At 38.7% G+C, this 21,828-nt stretch overlaps 1 protein-coding gene across 2 annotated transcripts in view; it reads right to left on the reverse strand.

Annotated features, from left to right (window-relative positions):
• Positions 1-21,828, reverse strand: part of GADL1 (glutamate decarboxylase like 1) — a 188,321-nt gene that overhangs the window by 7,196 nt on the left and 159,297 nt on the right. The window contains exon 15 of one of the 2 annotated variants that reach the window (XM_053598934.1): positions 8,979-9,065. The exons of the other annotated variant lie outside the window; for it this stretch is intronic. Coding sequence (XP_053454909.1) covers positions 8,979-9,065 — 87 coding nt within the window. The remainder of the gene's footprint in view (positions 1-8,978; positions 9,066-21,828) is intronic. 2 annotated transcript variants of the gene reach the window in all.

The raw sequence follows: 21,828 nt of genomic DNA on the forward strand, positions 1-21,828 counted from the left end.
CTCTCAATTACCTTACTGTTGGTTTTCCTTCAAATTGTAAATCAGATTTCTTTCTTGTGCTTTAGTGCTCTGATCCCTGCATCTTAAGTGGAGGAAGATCCTGACATTTCTATTTGGTTGCACAAAGACTTAATCTCCATGTTTCTATAGGATTTCTGTCTCTTCTCCCTAAATTATGTTCCAGCAATGATTTAGTTATTGAAACAGAATTTTCATGTCACACCATGGCAACATAAAACAGTATTTCCTATTTAAAAGTTGCTTAAACCCAAGGGAAAAAAAAATATCAAAAATGACTCTCTCTGGCCAAATATAGTCTTTTTTTTTTTTTTTTTTTGGTGGTTTTTGGCCGGGGCTGGGTTTGAACCCACCACCTCTGGCATATGGGACCAGCGCCCTACTCCTTGAGCCACAGGGGCCACCCTCTCTGGCCAAATATAGCAATTTGATAAAGAGCAACCAACCAGGCACTATCATAGCCATTGATTAAAATAAAATAGTAGTATCTGTAAAATGACATTTCTTTTTAAGAATTTATTATATGCATAATGTCAATAAAACACGGTTCCTTTTAATATACAAAGTATTTTTCAAACTATTTGTAAGGAAGGACCAATTTTATGTTTTCCAATGTATTACAGACTATTTCTTCTGTGAAATACAATAAAAATTACTAGAAAAATGAAATAAAAGCCACAAAAATGCAAACTCTATTTTGTCTTTTATTTTTAAATTCAAGAGTAAAGTTAGTCAGTTCAGCTGCTAGAAGTTTCTAAATTGCAACTTCGGAGTTCCATAGTTTCCTTACTGCAGACTGATAACTCTGATAGGTAGGGATTGCCACTGTGGCTGGTTTCTAGCAATTTTTCTGGAACAATCACAGAAAGTAACATGCTTTGTACTTACAATCTAGGCTCCAAATATCTCCCATCCTTTTGTTAACTTAAGGAGGGTTCTCCTGAGTAGGACTTTAAAATGTTCATGGAAAAAAACATGAAATATTCACACTTTATACCTGGCACCCAACCCAAAACTGTTTCTGGGACTTACATAAGTCCTTCCCCTGTTAAGCCACCTTTTTTCTTTTTCTTTTTTTCTCTACAGTTCAGAGTCATCTCAGATTTCCTGAGGCCAGGTTCATGTGCACTGTGGAAGTGACAGGGGCCAGAATTCAGGGAATGAACAGCATCCCAGCATCAGGGAGCAGAACTTAAGTGGAAGAATTCCAGTCCAAGGGAAGAATTAGTCTGCTGAAACAAGCCAGAGACTCTGATGGACTGCACATGCCTTCCTCCCTCAGGAAGAGTGCAGGCCCCAGTGCAGTGGCAGCGTAGGAAGCAAAGTTGTCCCTGCCTCATTGTGCTGAGGAGAGAGTAGACTTGAGTAGTCCTTGAAGGCTAATGAACCCTCTGAGAAAAGTCAGCCCTAGAGAGATTACCCTGTCAGTCTTGAATGCCCGGGTATGCAGACATGGAATGTTAGACATGTGAGAAAATCTGAGACTCCCGTATTTGTTTACTAACTTCTCTGGGTTTTATCTCCATAACTAAAGCATTATGTCGCTCTTTCATGAACCAGTGAATCTGAGGTCAGAAGAACCAGATTGGATCCCAGTGTCTCAACATAGACTTACATCTCTATTTTTCCTTTTAGCTTCAATTTAAAAAATAGTATATTCTTCAGTGGAAAAGTGGATTCCATTTGTTTCTGATGATGGAAGAGCTAAACAAAATGTCTCATACAAGAACTTCCTAAAACATAAACGAATAATCTTTGAATTACATATCTGTTTTTTTCTCAGCATAAATATGAACTAAATTTTCCTTATACATACAACTCACAATGTATAGAGATGAAATGGGTTTTGAATTCTGTTAAATATATATCCTCTAGTTTGTAACCTCCCTGTTACCCATGATAGTGGTTATTAAATGAACAGCTGTTGAAACAAAACATTTCCAATGGTCTAAATACTTTCTTCTTTCTCCTTTACTGTGAAAAGGAGAAACTGATTTTTTAAAGTCTTATATAAAAAGTTCTTTGTGGTAACGATAACGATTAGTTTTATATCTTTAAAATGTAGGTAAATTGAATGTCTCACCTGATGGTAAAAGAAAAAAAAAAATCACTAACTCACAATATAGAAGCTTTTCTTTTGTATTTCCAAATATGTCTCTTGTCCCAAATGAGGCATCCTATGTATGACACATTTGCCCTCCCATTACAGCTGGTTTCTGCCCAAACCCTAGTAGAGAAGTTTGGGTTAGGCTTCCTCATCTAGAAGCTTTTCTTTTGGATTTCCAAATATGTCTGAGTAATTTGTCTCTTGTCCCAAATGAGGCATGCTATGTATGACACATTTGCCCTCCCATTACAGCTGGTTTCTGTCCAAACCCTAGTAGAGAAGTTTAGGTTATGCTTCCTCATCTAGACACTTTCCACTTCCATCAAGGAACAAACCAGTACTTTCCAGAACAAGTGCTATAACATCCACTCATTTTTTAGAGCATTTGACAATTCAAAGCAGGAAAACCTATGACCTCCAGGTGTCCAGGTACCATCTAAACTTCTCTATTTATTTATTTATTTTTATCATTTAGTCATAGATAAAATGAACCTGTTTCCTGCCATTTTATCAAGTTACACTTTTTCCTTTTGGAAAATAAAATAGCAAAAAATTGCCATTTTTTATTGATAACTGCTTGGTCAATTTAATACAGAAAGCTGATTTTCTCATTGCACTATTCAGAAGAGATTGTACTATACAATTGAACCTTCTGGAGAAATTGTCTGTCAATGAAGAATTCAAGACATTTTTCTTCAAAGTCCTAAATCAAATAAAATTATGGAATATATTGTTTCTCCTTCTTCTTTACCACATTGATTGCTATAAAAAAAAAAATCAAGCTCCAGGCTCAATACTAGGTGAGTCAAATATAACTCACGAAGCAGTCAATGTGTTTAAATAGGCATTTTGGCTATATAACCTTAATAATAATGTATGTAAATGTTTACAGGAACTTTATTCAAAGCAATATAAATATACATCAACTACAGAATGGATAAATAATCTGTGGTATGCCTATATAATGGAATATTACGCAGCAGTAAAAGGGAATAACCTGGACGAGTCTCCAAAGGATAATGGTAAGTGAAAGAAGCTGGACTCAAAAGGCCACTTACTATATGATTCGATTTGTATGACATCCTGGAAAAGGCAAAAGTCACATGATGGAGAATAGATGAGTAGTTGCCAGGGCCTTGGAATGAGAAAGTTGATTGCTAAATGGCAGTCCTACAGAATTTGGGGAACTTATGGAATTGTCCTACATGGTACTAAAGTAGTGAGTACATATATATCATGGGTCTATAAATTCTGTTCCAAGCTGGATCTTTACCCATTTTCCTTTATATCACTCAGAGACTAATATAGTACCTTACGAGTGGCTAACACTATGCACATGGCAAAACTCATAGAACTGTACAACTTTAAAAAGGTGACTTTGATCTGTAAGCAAATTAAAAGATAATAAATGAATTAATTTACAAAAACAAAAGATGTTCTGAGAGGACATGGAGCTACATGAGGTCAGGCAACAGCTTAAGCTCTCGGGGTCTAAGTTTCCTTATCTGTAGGCAAGATATCATAATGCTAGCACAGTGCCTCTTCCTAGGATGGATTAAAGATGAAATGGGATACTATGAGTGAAGTGTGCAATGCTATGGACAAACGGGCAGCACACGATGGAGATTAGCATTCTTTTCCAAGAAGAATCTAGAGCACAAGGTGCAGGAAGGAAATGAAGCTGAATCAGGATGTTTTGTTCCATGTCTGCCACTAACTGCATGCCCTTAAGCAAGGAGCTTAATTTCCCTGAGGGTCTAAAAATGAGAAAGGGCATGTCAACCACTCATCAGTACAAAAAAAAAAGGTATTTTGGACACAGTGAAAATTGGAGTTTTTACAATGGGCAGAGTAAAATAATGAAAACTGTGTGGCTTAAGTCTTTGGGGGACTCTACCACATGTCAGAGCAAACATATACAAAGATACCCACTAAACTTCTTAAATACAATGCACATATAATTACAGATTCCAGTTAAGTTGTGGTTGACTAAGTTAACATCATCTTTTGCTATGTTCGATTTATCAGTTTTCCTTTTATGTTTTAGAGCCATTTTTTGTATGCCCCTATTGAATTCCCATGCCCCCCCCAATGTTTATTTTGCCTGATGGTTAAATAAGCCAGCTCTGTTCACATGCTTGTGACCAAATATCCACTTTCCTTAGGACAGACCCAGTTTATACTTATTTCCATGTAATTATAAATAACACCCCTTTTCACTTTCATAAGCATCCTAGTTGAAGGGAAAAGTTGTATGGATTAGACCAATCTTCCTTAGACTAAAAAACTACTTTAAACTGACGTGGGACTATCCTGAAATGCTTGTGATTGTGACTTTGGGCAAATATTTGACCCATCTGGGAATTATATTTTTTTCTTTCAAGAACTGCTCATCTTTTGCAGGATTGTTATATAGACTAAGCAAAATATTGTATGAACATGCTTAACAGTGTACAACAGTGCTTGGCATCTCAGTAAAAGGAACTCATATTTATTTCTTAAAATGAATTTGTTTTTAATCAATTTACACTCACACCAGTTCTTTTATTATACTCTCATTATTATATCTTATGATATGAGCATTTGAAAGTACTGTGAAAAACATGATTTGTAATTTATTCTTTCTCCCTAAAGCATCCAAACTGCATTTAAATATTTCTAAGAGATGTCATGAGTTAGTAGTTTTAGAAATTAAATCTTGCACCTGAAGTTAATATCTTATTTAAGTTCTAGGATTTTTTTTTTCAAATTGAAAAAGTCATTTTTTTTTTCCTTTAAAGCAGGCATCCTCAAACTTTTTAAACAGGGGGCCAATTCACTATCCCTCAGACCGTTGGAGGGCCGGACTATAGTTTAAAAAAAAACACAAAACTATGAACAAATTCCTATGCACACTGCATATCTTATTTTGAAGTAAAAAAACAAAACAGGAACAAATATAATCATACTGCTTCATGGGGCCCGCGGGCCGCAGTTTGAGGACGCCTGCTTTAAAGAGTAAGACAGTCATTGATCATCTTGGCTAATTTTTTTTTGCAGGGGAGGGAACTTTCTGTTGAAATTTGTTGTGGGCAGGGAATGAGTTTCTATTGTATTCTAGAAATTTCTGTTGTGTAAGTTGTCAGAAAACAGAAATATTTTGTAAGTAAAAAAGTTACTTTTTCTTTGGACACATGAAAATCCTATATGCTTAAAATTAATGAGCTTGTTTCCACAATCCTGCAGTCTCCTTATGCTGTCCTGATATTTATGTTTTTGCCAAAGAAAAGTTAAAGAGCAGCCTTTGGTGTTTCCCAAACGTATCTGAAGATGGAAATCACCTGGATTCAGGCCCCCATCAGAGCAGCTGAATTTGAATTTCAGCAGGATAGGCCTGGTGGTCTGTGTATTTACCAGGCAACTCAAATGCTTCTTATTATGATGTACATTTGGGAAATAAAAAGTATGATGGTCCTTTAACTAGGACTTTGGAAGAACAGTGTGTAGGCAGGAGGTGAGACGTGTTCTGGACAGGACAAACAATTTTGACAAAGAATAGGAAAGGAACTCGGGACTCTCCTCTTCTTACACTGTCTGTGTCAATTTAGCAACAAAATAAACCAGTGACATCAAAGAAGTTGTTAGCTAAAATTTTTGCTAAATGCACAACCCAGTAGTGTCTTCAAAACAATAAACCACATCCCAAATGATAAGGCATTTAGTTTTGATGCTTTAAGAATCTTTTTTGTTGTTGTTGTTGTTGTTTTAGATGGCTGGGGCTGGGTTCGAACTCACCACTCTCAAAATATGGGGCAGGTGCCCTACCTATGAGCCACAGGCGCCACCCAAGAATCCATTTTCCTCTTTCAATATATTCAATATATTCTCCCATTCCTTACCTTGTAACTCTTACTCCTTTACACAACACTTACTCATTTCCCCTGATGTCTCTTCCCCATAATTTAGAGGTGAGATACGTTAGTCTCTCAATTACATAAGTCTCTCAAGCTTAAGGTATATAAAATTGGCGGTTTGTAGCTCATGGAATCATATGCATCTAAGAGATCACTTCGGCTTGACAGAACTTGGAGAAATAAGCCACACTTTGGGCATGCCTTATTTTCCGCCGGAGTATATCTGCAAATTAGACATGCACAGAATAAAAGAACTGCCCCATTCATGCTCGTTCCGATACAGATGAGCAAAGCCATGGGATCCAAGTGTTTAGAATCCCCAGAAGCCTGAAGAACACAGTGAGCTTCACAGTTGGTGTTTACAACATAGAAACGACGATGACAGCAATTCCAATAAACCTAATGTCAGTCATATATTCAAGGCGGCTGAAATGAACGGTCATAAAAACAAACCAAACTGAACTGAAAGCTTTAGCTGAAGAATGGACACAGTAAACATTTTACACACTCTATAAAGCAAAAGCTTAACACCCAATAGTGTCCCAGCAGCCATCTGAGCTAACAGTTCCTGAGTAACAGATGTGGGCCAACTCCAAAATTTTAGGATAGGTTGAGAGACCCCTATATTGCTCCCTAAATGGACTTATTCAGTGGCTCCCAGCCAGAGGTGAAACCTACTCCCTAAGGGCATTTGGAAATACCTTTAAAGCATTTTGGATTGTTGCAGAGACTGTGGGGTGCTACTTGTTCTTTGTGGCCCAAGGTCAAGGGTGCCAAAACCCTCACAATGCTTGAAATGAACCTGCAATGGGAAGAATTACATTGCCCCAAATTCCAATAGTCTCCCTGTTGAGAAACAATTTTCAGGAACCTCAGGGTCTCCATCGAAACCTCTACATTTTGTCTTGATACCTCGGTGTCATTTTGGTTTCTCTCAGGAGTCATTAACCTTGCTTTGGCCCAAAGCACAGTAAATGGAATCCTAAGTTTTAAAAGGATTTTCCATAATGTTTTCCAAAGATTCTTAATATACTCAAAAGAGCATCCCTCTGTCTGAGAGAAGATGAGTACAGTCCCAGATTTCTCTCTAGATCCTATAGGCAGTGATCCAGTATTTCTGCATACTGCAGCTGGACATTTTAGTGAGGACATAATGCTTTAGGCCCAGCACTACAGCCCACTACAGTAAGTGGGTCAGATGCACAAGCTTTTAGCCACGTGGATGCTGTACTCACACCTCACCCCGCACTACGTGAGATGTGCAGCACCTGAAATGAACTCTTCCGCAGATGAAAATTCGGGTTCATTTTCTCACAGGTGTTCTCAGGGTAAGTTTTCTTAAGAATACTATTCCTGGGTGGCATCTGTGGCTCAAAGGAGTAGGGCACCAGCTCCATATGCTGGAGGTGGTGGGTTCAAACCCAGCCCCGGCAAAAAACTGGAGAAAAAAAGAATACTATTCCCTTTCAGTATTTGGCTTTTGGAAATAAGCAGCTGAAATTTTGTCTTTTGATTTATTCTGTGCTAATAAGCTTCTGGTAGCCAGTGAGCCTCCTTAGGGCATAAAAGCAAAACCCCTACCTAGCAGGGTAGGCACAGATGTGAGAAGCAGTCCCAGTGTTGGCACTGCAATAATTTTAACGTGTCAAATGTGCATATTAGACTTGAGAGGCTTCATTCAGAGTTGCAAAATCATTGGTTTTTATAGTAGATTCTAGGGCCTGACAAGGCAGGGGGTGAAAAAGAAAATGAACCCATAGTGCTATGCTGATATAACCCGAGAGATACCTCGCTCTGAACAGGCTGCCAAGATATTGCAATTATGCCTCAGTCAGATTCCTATGTCCACCAGCTGCACCCTCCTTCCCTCACTTCTTCTAACTGCCCTTCCCTGCTGGCCCCTGCCTGCCTGTGCCCACCTTAGCTATGCACCTATACCCTTATTTTATTTATAGTCTTTTTTCCCAGTACCTATTTGCTTCGGGAATAAACTGACATCTAAATTGTCTTTTTGGCCTGTTTTTACCTGGTTGAATACAGGTGTTCATTATCTGCCCAAAGTTAGTTGCACACATAGGATGTGCTCCTGCCTCCCCTTACACCTTCTCTCTGCATCGCTATAGTTTGTTTTCATTTGTGTAACCGCACTTCTTTATTCCGCTCCACTGCATCCCAAAACATCCTGGCATTTCGACCTCAGGAGCAAATCCTGAACTTTTAAAGTCACGTGTGTTTTGTGTATCTGACTTTACCTCTGTTGCTGCATCATGAGAGGTGCCATGTGCATATTTCAAAATAATTATTGTTCTTGTATTACTCATAAAAATATTGAGAAAATGTTAAGCATTAGGCATTCCTGCTTAACTCTTTATACATGCTAATAAAGGATACTTAACATTGATGTTATAAATATTAAGCAACAGCAATCCAGTTAGTTTACTTAAGTAACAAAATGCTTTAAGTTTGCACATTTTTAGAAAATTAATGACAGTGCATTTTGCGTTCTCCCTTATGGAGCTCACTCAACACTCCTGAGACTAGTGTTTAAATTTGGAAATTACTCCTTCCTCTAAGGCATAGTATTTTTCTTGTGTTCCAGACAGGGGTGAGGAACCTGTGGCCTTCTGGATCCTTGCGTGTGGCCTTTTGATCGAATCCAAATTTTACAGAACAAATCTTTTTATTAAAAGGGTGCAGCAGAGGAAGATGAAGCTTTCCTTGCCACCTTTGGTACTTAAAGAAGAACAATCTTGAAATCAGCACGCCACAAGTTCCTCGTCCTTGCAAAGCAAAGCAGGCAGGGCCTTTGTCTACCCAGCCAAGCTCTGCTTTACCCGTTTTACACATTGGAGTTCTGTGTGAGAGTTTGGCAAAAAGGCTCTGCTATTTAAAAAGACAAAATTTGAAATAGATTGATAATGTATTTATTGTTACTATTTAAGATCTTTAGTTTGGAATACCTGGAAAATAGCCCTCAAGATGCTGAGGGAATTCTTCCTCCATGCCAAGTCCATGGGGAGGGAGTGGCCCTTTCCAAGTTGGGGACACTGTGAGAAAGGTCATAGAGAAATATGTTGCTTTGCTAAAACCAAGCTTCTTTTGCTTCAGAGTTTATGCAGTTGTACACTGTCAAGTTGTATTCGAGTAATGACAGTGATAAATGGTGATTTCGCATAACTGAAAGGCCTGAAGGCGGCTGCCTGACAAAGCACTGTCGTCTTCCAATCGAGGGGCTCTTTAGCTTCTCACAGACGGTCACTGTTCAGCTCTTGCTATCTGATTCCCCCATCTGTATGCCTAGCGTTTTAATTTATCTACTAACTTGCCTTTTTGTGAAGTGCTCGTTCATGTTCTTTGCCCATTTTAATTCTTGGTGATCATCTTTTTCTTACTGATTTAGAGGAACCCATTATTATTAAGAACATTAACTATCTGCTTTAGATATTACAAGTCATTTGTCTGCCTTTAACTTAGTTTTTAGTTATTTCCTGAATAGTTGTTTTTTTTTTTTTTTTTAGAGACAGTTTCACTCTGTCACCCTCACAGCAACCTCCAGCTCTTGGGCTTAGGCAATTCTCTTGCCTTAGTCTCCCGAGTAGCTGGGACAACAAGCACCTGCCATAACACCTGGCTATTTTTTGTTGTTGTTGCAGTTTTGCTGGCCACCCTCGGTATATGGGGCCAGCGCCCTACTCACTGAGCCACAGGAACCACCCACTGAATTGCTTTTATATTTATATAAAAAAAACTATCAAATGCATACACACACATAAATGCATATACAGGGTGGACATAAAGTTCATATGCAATTTTAAATAGTTTTTAAAATTGCATACAAATGTTGTCCACCCTGTATATATTCCAACATTGGTGTTATACATAAAAAGTTCCATCCATATCAAAATTAAATAAAAATTTGTTCTTTTCTGACTTGATTTTGTCACTTAAACTTTTAGTCTGTTTGAACATTTCATTTGTATCTTGCATAAATTAGATACATTCCCTATACCTCTACATTTAACCAGTAGTCAAAAATCTTAACATCACTGATGAAATAAGCCTGCCTTTCCTCTGTATATATTGGGAACATATACAATTCCTATAAATATTTGGGCCTGATTTTTCTATTCTTTTTTTTTTTTTTTTGTAGAGATAGAGTCTCACTGTACTGCCCTCGGGTAGAGTGCCGTGGCGTCACACGGCTCACAGCAACCTCCAGCTCTTGGGCTTACGTGATTCTCCTGCCTCAGCCTCCCGAGCAGCTGGAACTACAGGCGCCCGCCACAACGCCCGGCTATTTTTTTGTTGCAGTTTGGCCGGGGCTGGGTCCGAACCCGCCACCCTCGGCATATGGGGCCGGCGCCCTACTCACTGAGCCACAGGCACTGCCTGATTTTTCTATATAAGATTGTTCTATTCTTAGAATAATCCAAGCAATTTTATTTATTATCATTCTATAATATGTAAGTTGCTTGAGAAGAAAACTCCCCTTTTAGACTTACTCTCTCAAAAAGATCTTGACTATTATTACCAGTTAGTCTCTTAGATAATATCTAAAAACACCTCGATAAGTTAAAAAAACCCAAAACTCCTGTAATTCATATGAATAGAATTATATGAATGATAAAGTTATTCTGACTACAAAGCCACCTTTTGAAATAAATTTCAATATTCTAGCCCCTAGTTTCCAACTCTATATCTGTGTATTAAATTTAGAAAAATATTTTGTTTGATGTCTTTAGCTCTATATAGATACATAACCACACAATCTAAAATGGATACATTTGGGTCTTCTCCCTTTAAATATATTAAAATCCATGTCTTCTCTGGTCATTGTGTTGGTTAGCACTCTGAGAATAACATTAACTCACAGCAGTGAAGGTACATATTCCAAATCTGTTACCGAGTTTAGTGGTAAGGGTTTTCATGTTTAATATATATTAGTGTGATACATACTATAAGAAAACAAAATAGGGCAGCACCTGTGGCTCAAAGGAGTAGGGTGCCGGCCCCATAAGCCAAAGGTGGCGGGTTCAAATCCAGCCCTGGCCAAAAAAAAACTGCAAAAAAAAAAAAAAAAGAAAGAAAGAAAACAAAATAATATAACCATGGGATAACCTCACAGCCTTAAGATTAATTTTGAAGGTCATTTGAAAATTTTAGTATTTTAGTAAACTTATAAGTAATTATTATTATTTTTTTTTAGTTTTTCCTTTTTTGCTTCATTTAAGTGGTAGAAGTAATTCTGGATTCTCTTTTTTTTTTTAGTCATCTATAGACTCAAAGTATTTATTGAATCCACAGTTCTTTACTGAATTGCTTTTCTGATTTACTTGCTCAGAGATATGTAGCAAATAATGAAATTGCTTTTTAAAGCCTGCTTTTGCTTAGCTTTTGAAATAATGGAGTTGTGCTGAATGAAGTGATAAAAACAGGCCCAATGGATGATGCCGTGCACTGTACCAGCTGACTAATCCAACTCCTCAGACAGTTTTTCAGAGTCCAAAATGCTACATAAACTTTTTTTCAACTTGTGTGAGTGGATTATTGTGTGGCTTCCCGAAATAATCCTCTCATCTTTTAACCCAGTTCTGACCCAGTTTGGGAGAGGATCCTTAATATCTTGTTCTACTTCACTGACCTCCAGGCAGAATAGCCAGAAATATCTGCGTTTAACAGGCAACTTTGATCTTCGGGCTCACAAAGGGGTTGGCTTTCTCTAAAAAGGAAATTGAACCTGACATCACCAGGCAGCATTTTAGATGATTTTACTTTCTATTGTATAACCTTAGCAAATAGAAAGCAGAGATCTGGACTAACCGAAGTGCCTCAGAAAAGTGTGCATCTATTGATGGAAGCGAAGCAAAAGCTGTTAGCTAGACCTGCTTTTGCCTCACCGTGGATTATTGGTCAAGTCGTAGGCATTCATCGCAGAGAACAAAGCAGAAACACATGTGCAGGAGATGAGGTAAGTCTAGATTGCGAGGACAAAACACAGAGAAATGACCCACCCTGAGGAGGAGAGGGATCACGGGGTACTCTGAGAGAACAGTTACTCTGAGATTTTATGACACACTCTGAGCCACTAAGTGGATGGTTAGGAGGGTGGATGTTTTCTGTTTGACAAATGGGAGTCTGACTGCTATGGCCCCTGGTAGATTCCACTACTGTTCACTACTCAAACGTCCTCCTTGCCTTTGCCCTAGAATCTGCAGCATCTCTTGTAGGAGGACCACGTACCACCAGGCAGCTGTCACGTGACTGAGCTAAAACTCTAAGAGTCAGCGCGTGTTTCTGCCAGCCTCTTTCTCCTGCCCCTTTGCCACAAGAATGGCACGTCTGAGGCAGGGTCTCCTCCTTTAGGTTGGATGTTGGCATGAGGACCGTGGAGCACTGCAGAGTTACCACTGACCCTCAGGACTTGAAACATGATCAAGAGATACAATTTTGAATTAGAAACCATTGAGATTTGGCTGGGAGAGAGGACTGAGTGGAGGGGGGCTCACGTGTTGCTGCAACATAACTGTTGCAGTGAAACAGTTAATTTTATAACTGAAACCTCATTTTTGTGACTTAAAGTCAGGTGTGGAGCTAAGTCAGTCCTACTTTAGAGGAAATCTAGGCAACTCCTGTTTGAAATTGGCTGTCATTAATTTTCTCTGCATTAGACACAAGAGACTGAAGCCCGGCGCCCTGGGAATACCAGGCACTTTGACTTCCATAGGCAAAGTCCAGGCAACAATTGGATGAGTATTTGCCATCATAAAAGTGTTTTAGAGCAACATAGTATCAATCTATAATCCAGGCGCTGGCAAACATTTCTGTAAACAGCCAGATAGTAAATATTTTAGGCCTTGTAGCCAAACAGTGTGTGTAGCAACTACTCAGGTAAAAGCGGCCATAAGTAATAGAAAACGCATGATACTGGCTGTGTTCCAATAAAACATTATTTATAAAAATAGGCAATGGAATGGATTTAGCCTGCAGACTGTCCCATAATAAACACCAACAGCAAAAACAACGAACAAGCAAAAAAAAAAAACAAATCCCCCCACCAAAGAAAAAGAAAGAAAGAAGAACAAGGCTAATGGGCAATGTTGAATGTTCTACAACCACATTTAATATTGTTTTAACATTAACAACTACCTCGATAGCCACCACAGAGCATGGATAAGTCCTTGTTTTGTTTTGTTTTTTTCCAAATTAAAAATAGAGATAGGCACAGTTACTTCATAAGATTTTTGTAGTAATTAATTAAAATGAAATAGAATGAGGCAGTAAGTAAGCACATACTCAATGAATTTAAGTTCTTTTCAGTTTTCTCTGTCCTACTATACAATATGCAAATAGAGTAGATTTTTCAATATACGCAGATAGAGTCAATTCTCCATGAAGGAGATCAACAGAAATGAAGTAAAGCAGGAAATCCTATAAATCAACATTTGCTGAGCAACTGATCTGATAAGACAAACTTATGGAATGAAGAATAAATACTATTATACGTCATGCTTTACATGTTCATTATTTATATCCCTAATTATATTGATCTGACATGGAAATACTTTATTTTCCATGCTGGGGTATAATTTGGAATAATAAAACATAATCTATGTTCTACACAAAGATCACAAAATCCCCCAATTCAAGCTCTGTTCTGCAGAGACAATGGTGAGAAAATAACCCCCTGAGCTATTTGCTATATTAAAAGGCTGCTCAATTAAATGGATGTCAATTTTGTTATTTCTTGTACTCAGACTAGGAGGTCAAATTTTCTTTCAAACAGCAGTAAATCTCAGTATGTTATACTATGTTCTGTTAAACATCTTCTGTCATAAATAATTAGGGTGAAATGCGCTCAGGAGCCCTTGGCCCATATCCACCATCTTTGGTGCAAAGGTCATAGTGACAATTATTGAGACAGTTGAACCACCTCTTTCTCTCTAAATCTTCATCTCACCACAGAAAAGTGTATTTATTTTTCTAATATGTTTTCTGCCTGATCTAACATCTTACATTTATTTTCCCAGGCCTCCTCTGGGAGTTGGCCCTGTCCCAAAATACTAAAATTGCCTCCCCCTATGCTTTCTATTTCCTCTATTGTCCAAATAATGACCAACATTATGATTTATTTATTTTTGAGACAGAGTCTCACACTGTCACCCTGGCTACAATGCAGTGGCGTCATGACAGCTCACTGCAACCTCAGACTCTTGGGCTCAAGGGATCCTCCTGCTTCAGCCTTCAGAATGATCAACATTAACAATATCACGGTGTCTGTGCTGTCTACAAGTGACATGCATCAAAGTCATCACAGTCAGCTTGCAAGACACCAGGCCGGGTGTGAGCACCTCCTTCCTGACCTGGTGTAAAAACAAAGTTTTTTACAGAAGAATATTCTGTAAAACCTGGGCATATGCTTAAGAAGAGTTTTACCTTATTCACAGGAGAAACTTTTAAGGTAAGCTAAATTGCTTGGAAGTTACGTGCTTGACGAAACATGTGGGGAAGGGAGAATAGAATTGGGAAATGACTTAAAATGCCTTTAATCCTGATGTTAACACACTTCACATATAGTGTTGGGGGAAGACAGAAGCATCTGCTGCAGGCCTCCAATCACCCTCCCTAGTGTTTCCAGAAGATGCACAAGTTGTCTTGGCATCGACTAGACATACCTATTAAAATTATAGACTTTAAGGCACCACTTGCTGCAGACTTACTGATACAGACATGCCAACACTGAAAAATGACATATGAGTTGGGGATGAAAGCAAATAAGCTGAGATTTAAATAATGGTCAACAATAATTAACCATCAAAACAATTTTAAAATAAACCAAGGATAACCAGGCCATCGTTTCCTCCCAGAGATTTTAGCATCCAGCTTCTTGGGTTGTCTGACCATTCTTTCCATGAAGCTGCCTCCAGATCTCAAATCCACCAGGGAAAAAACTGGTCTCCTTGGCTATGGACAATAATGAATCAACCGCATATATATCTGTCAAAATAATGTGTATTTGACTATGTGAATAATAGCTCAGGGAGGACAGGAAAGAGTGAGAGAAATGTAAGATTGAATAGAGTCTGAAACCACACACACTTAGTAATTCTTGTAAAGGATAAATTCATGTCTATTCACACATCTCTTTGGACATTTTTGCAGAATCCTCGAATTCAATTACTTTTGAAAAAAGTTTCCAATACATTTTCTGAATCAAATAAATTTTTCCATATTTTTTTAAAAAACTAATTTATCATTTTCTTTGAAATGGAGACCCTAGATATAGCCCTGTCTAAGAGAATGTGAACTGAAGATTTAAACAGGAAAGTCAGGGCTTGTGTATTTTTACTGTTTTATTTTATTTTGTAAATATTTTTTATTATCCATCTGTTCCCCTTAATCTCCAAACCTGACTCCAGTTCCTGTCAGGATTGTGGCTTGTGGTTTGAGCTGACTGTCTTCACCAGCGAATTCAAATGAATTTGTTCTCAATTCACAGCATAAACTAAATCACTAGGACCCTACTGACAGGTTTAGCAAAGCTCCCTGCCAATCACATGGAACATCTAAAGGCTTAAAAATGCTTCCTGTCAGAACTACTCCCCAAATATTTACAAGTAAAAGAATGTCAACAGCATGCAGACTTAATTATTCATCGGATAGTGGTGAAAAGCGCAGTTATTCTTGAAGCCAGAGGCAGGAAGTTTTAGGTTGGTCAGAGAGGGATGCCTTTGTGTATTTCCGCTTTCCCCCAGAGCCAAATCTGTGGCGCGGTGACTATGGATTGATTTGGAACACCATCTAGTGAAGGATTTGAGGAAGTGCATGAAGGTAGCATGAAAAATCCCAAGTCAATCCTGATTCAATTGGTTTCACACTTCCCTGCAGACTATTTTAAAAGGTTCTGAAATAAATAATGGTGATCTTTGTAATGTTATGGGAAAAGCAAAACAGATCGACTAATGTGTACTTCAGCATAGATCAGTGTCAGTTAATGGTCCCGCCTGTCTCTTGGTATAGAATGAACGGTCAGCCTCCTCTCTTAGCACTTTCCCATAGACTACAGTCAGAGTGTAAGAAAGGCCCCGTGGGGTGAGTGTAATCAATCATTTCCTTCAGCCAGAACGTCAGTAACCAGAATGGCATCAAAGGACTTGAGAAGAATGATGCCAGGGCAGTAGATCCATCAACTGGGGTGTTTTTCAGTTAAACAGTAAAGAGACATTGGCTATCAAAAATTAAAATACAATAAAAATTTTCTAGAACTTGATAGCATTTATCACTAGAAAATCAGTATCCACAGCGCCTACTTCACAGTGTGCAGCACACAGAAAGCACTCAATGAATATAACCTTGTTCAGGAACTAGAGGGGGCAGTTAGAATTTTTAACCCAGGGAGAAAACTGAATATAATTCAACCATCACATTTTGAATTCTTCCGTATAAAACTGTGTCTTCAATATATTTATATATATTTTTTGAAATTCTCAACTCCATATCTCAAGGTCACACCCCTTGGCAGATTGACCTATGTGCTCCTAGCATTGAATAAATTGGTAGACGTCTGCCTCTGAACTTAGCAAAGTGGGGGTGAGGCAAAACAAAACAACCAAACCCAGAAACTCAGTATCATGACACTTTTTACAGGATTAATTATCAATCGTGCCTAACTAATCTTGCCTGCATTCCTCTTATTCTGGCTTTCAGAAAACCTCACTTCATGATTGCTGACTATAAGTTTCCTTTATCTTTTCTAGCTGTTGCTCTCAAGTGCCACGGTCAGGCTGCCATTTGAGGTGTCATCGTCCCTAGAGTGACTGATTCTAGCTGGTATTAAATGGCAGTAAATGCTGTGTTTATTTTGCTTAGGTTGTTAGATGTTCCTTTTGGGGGAAGCAAGAAAACCTCTAACAGGTCACAAAGCATTAATTAGAGGACACGGGAAGGACAGGGACCACCTGTCATGCCCTTGGTCTTCTCCCTCTAATCAAAAGAATTGGCTGACCTGAAGGCTTAACATCTCTGTCACTTTCTCCTTCCGTCTCCTCCATTGTTTGACCAATGACTAATTAGCTGTCACTATCTTTAATCCATCAATTCACAGACTAACCCAGGCCGATTTTTAACAGGTGAATCTTTGAGCATTTTTTTTTTAAGAAGCCATCACTTTAGACCAATTAGACCTACTTTGAACTTAGAGAACAGAAGACTTGTCAAACATTTCGACAGTGCTGTCCTTATACAGGGTGTCCACAAAATCAACCCTGAAGTCTCCATACATAAGGAAAAGGGGAAATTGGAGCCAAATGTACCTTTATTTACAAAATATTAATTACAAAACTTTACAAAGAAGAGTCCAACATGAAAAGAATATTCTGTAAACTTCTGTAATGAATATTTTATAAATATTTGGTTACAATTTCCCCTTTTCCCTCTCTAAGGAGACTTTAGGGGCGACTTTTGGGAAACTTTGTATTTCTTTCTGATTCTTAACTGATAGGGAAGAAAGGCTTTACCTGGCAATAAATTCTCAATCTGCTAGGCAACAAAAACCTTGGAAGCACCCACAAGCCAGCAGAATGCCTGCGTAACAGTCATGGTTCCAGCTCAGCACCAAGCACACACATGCCTCTGAGGCACTCTAGTGAGGAGTGATTAGAAGTAACACTTCTTACAATCACCTAATCTTTGATAAACCAAACAAGAACATACCTTGGGGGAAAGACTCCCTATTCAATAAATGGAGTTGGGAGAACTGGATGCCTACATGTAAAAGACTGAAACTGGACCCACACCTTTCCCCACTCACAAAAATTGATTCAAGATGGATAAAGGACTTAAATTTAAGGCATGAAACAATAAAAATCCTCAAAGAAAGCATAGGAAAAACACTGGAAGATATTGGCCTGGGGAAAGACTTCATGAAGAAGACGGCCATGGCAACTGCAACGACAACAAAAATAAACAAATGGGACTTCATTAAACTGAAAAGCTTCTGTACAGCTAAGGAGACAATAACCAAAGCAAAGAGACAACCTACACAATGGGAAAGGATATTTGCATATTTTCAATCAGACAAAAGCTTGATAACTAGGATCTATAGAGAACTCAAATTAATCCACATGAAAAAAGCCAACGATCCCATATATCAATGGGCAAGAGACATGAATAGAACCTTCTCTAAAGATGACAGACGAATGACTAACAAACACATGAAAAAATGTTCATCATCTCTATATATTAGAGAAATGCAAATCAAAACAACCCTGAGATATCATCTAACCCCAGTGAGAATGGCCCACATCACAAAATCTCAAAACTGCAGATGCTGGCGTGGATGTGGAGAGAAGGGAACACTTTTACACGGCTGGTGGGACTGCAAACTAGTACAACCTTTCTGGAAGGAAGTATGGAGAAACCTCAAAGCACTCAAGCTAGACCTCCCATTTGATCCTGCAATCCCATTACTGGGCATCTACCCAGAAGGAAAAAAATCCTTCTATCACAAGGACACTTGTACTAAACTGTTTATTGCAGCTCAATTTACAATCGCCAAAATGTGGAAACAGCCTAAATGCCCACCAACCCAGGAATGGATTAACAAGCTGTGGTATATGTATACCATGGAATACTATTCAGCTATTAAAAAAAATGGAGACTTTACATCCTTCGTATTAACCTGGATGGAAGTGGAAGACATTATTCTACTTAGTAAAGCATCACAAGAATGGAGAAGCATGAATCCTATGTACTCAATTTTGATATGAGGACAATTAATGACAATTAAGGTTATGGGGGGGAGGAAAAGCAGAAAGAGGGATGGAGGGAGGGGGGTGGGGCCTTGGTGTGTGTCACACTTTATGGGGGCAAGACTTGATTGCAAGAGGGACTTTACCTAACAATTGCAATCAGTGTAACCTGGCTTATTGTACCCTCAATGAATCCCCAACAATAAAAAATAAATAAATAAATAAATAAAATAAAAATTAAAAAAAAAAGAAGTAACACTTCACTGCTTCAGGAGGGGCAGAAAAACAGGAAAGGAACTATAATATGAAATGAAATGGGCCAGTTATCATAACTGAAGAACAAAGTGTGATGAAGATTTGAGACAAGGTATTCTGGAGGCATCAATCAGTACTAATAGCAAAGAGTGCTTTGAGCAGGATATTTTGTACTTTAGACAAAGGTCAGGAGATTTTGCTGGCACTCAGATGTGTGCTGTGTAGGCAAGTTGATATCAGTCAAGTTAAAGTACAGGAATTTGCAAGTACTCCTCTCCCTCCTTCTTCTTCGGAGTAGTAATTTGGAGAATTTTTCAGATTATCCCCTCATAATATCCCTCTCATTCTGGCTCTGAAGTGTTTTCATGAATGAGAATGAAGGGGCTAACCTTACAATCAGAAGAGCACATTATGAGAAATGCTGATTTGCTTAGAAGAGACCTGATTTCTGTATATCATTCTGGTGTGATGATTAATAGTATCCTCTTAGGGTTCAAAAGTGTCCTGAGTTGGGCGATACATTGTCTAGTCACCAGCCATATGCCAACAACACATCATATGAATGTTGCAACAGTTTACAGGGTGGCACAGGTGGGCGGGAAGCACTGTCAGCATCACTGGTCCTGCGATTGCTGTCCGACTCCCTGTGCTTAGGGTTTCAAAATGCCAGGTCTAGTGTGATGCCCAAACAACAGTCCAAAGGGAAGGCTGTGTGAAATGTCATCGTGGCCATGGAGAGAGTACCAATTGATGTTTTCAAATGATGGAAAAAGCCCCTTGCAGCCACCCTTTTAACATAACTACTATAACTGATGGCCAACGTTGGCAAAACACATACACACATACATAAAATGTGCACATACGTATGTGTAATTCATTCTCTGTTTTCATATTACTTGATTTAAATTTATATCTTCTTCAAACTAATTTATTTTCTGCTTGACTCAAGTTGCTAGTTCTTTTGCCTGACTTAGCTCATTTTTTATTTACAAGGGATATTAGGTAGCTCCTATAATAGAGCATTATGTACTTTACATATTTTTGGAAGACACAGGACATTATCTGAACCCAAGGTCAATCTTTGTTGTAAATGTAAAAGGAAGTGCTTTGAAAGAAAGAAATACATGTAGAGCTATTTCATAGATGAACTGAATATCCAGCAGAAAAAAAAAAGCCCTCCAGAGTTTGAGTGGTGGTATCTGTGGAAGATAGGCTAACATGAAAATTATCCTAAGCAAAGTGTCTCAAGAATGGAAAAACACACACAACACGAACACCCTAATGAATTGGAACTAACTGATAGGCACACACGTGCACAGAAGAAGTAAATGTCATTGAAAATCAAGCAGGGAACGTGGGAGGGGAGGGACAAAAACCCTACCTACCTATTTAGGTGATGATCACACTTACAGACCTAACTCAAGCCAAGTAAAGAAAAAAAATCATACCCCCTTGAAGGGGCATAGTCCACTGCACCCTCGTGGGTGAATCAGTCTCATTTGTGCTCGTTGAAGTTACGAGACCCTGAGAAGGGACATTTCCAGTACTTGGGCTAGATGTGAGTTTTGGGGGATATTCTCCCCCAGCTCACATAAGCAGCTTTGCTGAAAAATGCAGGCAGTCACGCCTTTAAGGAAAGAATATCCTGGAGGGCTCTCGCCAGGTTGTAGCTGGAGACAGAGCATCTGCTTCGGGCAATGGACCGTTGCACTTAATCCCCTATCTCTGTTTTCACAAAAACTTTCAGTTAATCATATAGAGAAGTAGGCATACAGAACAGACAACCCTGCCCGTTGTGATTCATCTCCATTGTTGTTTATCTCTAAACAAGATATTCTTTTTTAGAAAGGTGTGTACGTACTTTACTGGATTAACTCTAATAAGGTATCTTTACCTTTTGTCTTCTTTGTTCTTGGATTATTTCTATCTAATGATTTTGGGTATATAAGAATGTGAATAAGAACGGCCATTTGCTGCCATGCCTGAGCAAGCACCAGCCATCCCTTAATAAATCATTCATTTCATCTGCAGTGTCTACCTCCGTGTCTCTGACTAGGCCAGTGGACAGCAACACCCCCTTAGTATTTTGACATAAAAAGAAAAGAAAATTTGAAGACAAATGATATGAGAGATAATCTCCATACACCTGTCCCTCCATCTAGTTTGGAAACAGTCATGTCCCATGGATGGTAAGATATATGCATTGAGAAAGAAATTGAATTAGATTTCTGTTGCACTGGCGCCCCCCAATGGTCTTACTATTTAACAGTGCATAGTTTTAGAGGAAAGCTATTTGGAAACCTTTTCACAGGTTTTGGTGACACAGAAGCGGGTTTAAATGGCAAAGCTAAATCTAGCTTCCCTTCTCTATTCACCACCACCCCCACCCCAACCAATTTTGTTCCCCTCTCTCCCCAATAAGTGAATGGTAAAGGGTAATGAGGTGAAGGTTGAAAAGAATAATAATGGCAATAATAATAAAAGACTTGCTGATGGCTGTCTGAACAAGACAGGACAAGATTCTGAAATTAAACTCAGCAGGCAGAACACTCCAAAGGCCACCCTGGGCCATCTGCTGAAACCTATTTCATTAAAGCCTGGCTGTGGCTTCTCACTCCACACACAAAGAGGCACCTGACTGAGCACCTTCCTGAAAGACGGGAGTAAAAGCTGCAGTGCTGGTGTCATGCTGCCCATCAGGTTTCCTCAGATAACTTCAGGGTCATTACCAACAGCTTTTCTTCTTTCAGATTTAAGAAAGGCAAGCTTTACAAACCAAGTACTGGCAGAGCCTGGCAGAAAAGACAGC

This window comes from Nycticebus coucang, chromosome 8, assembly GCF_027406575.1.
Source record: "Nycticebus coucang isolate mNycCou1 chromosome 8, mNycCou1.pri, whole genome shotgun sequence".
NCBI lineage: Eukaryota > Metazoa > Chordata > Mammalia > Primates > Lorisidae > Nycticebus > Nycticebus coucang.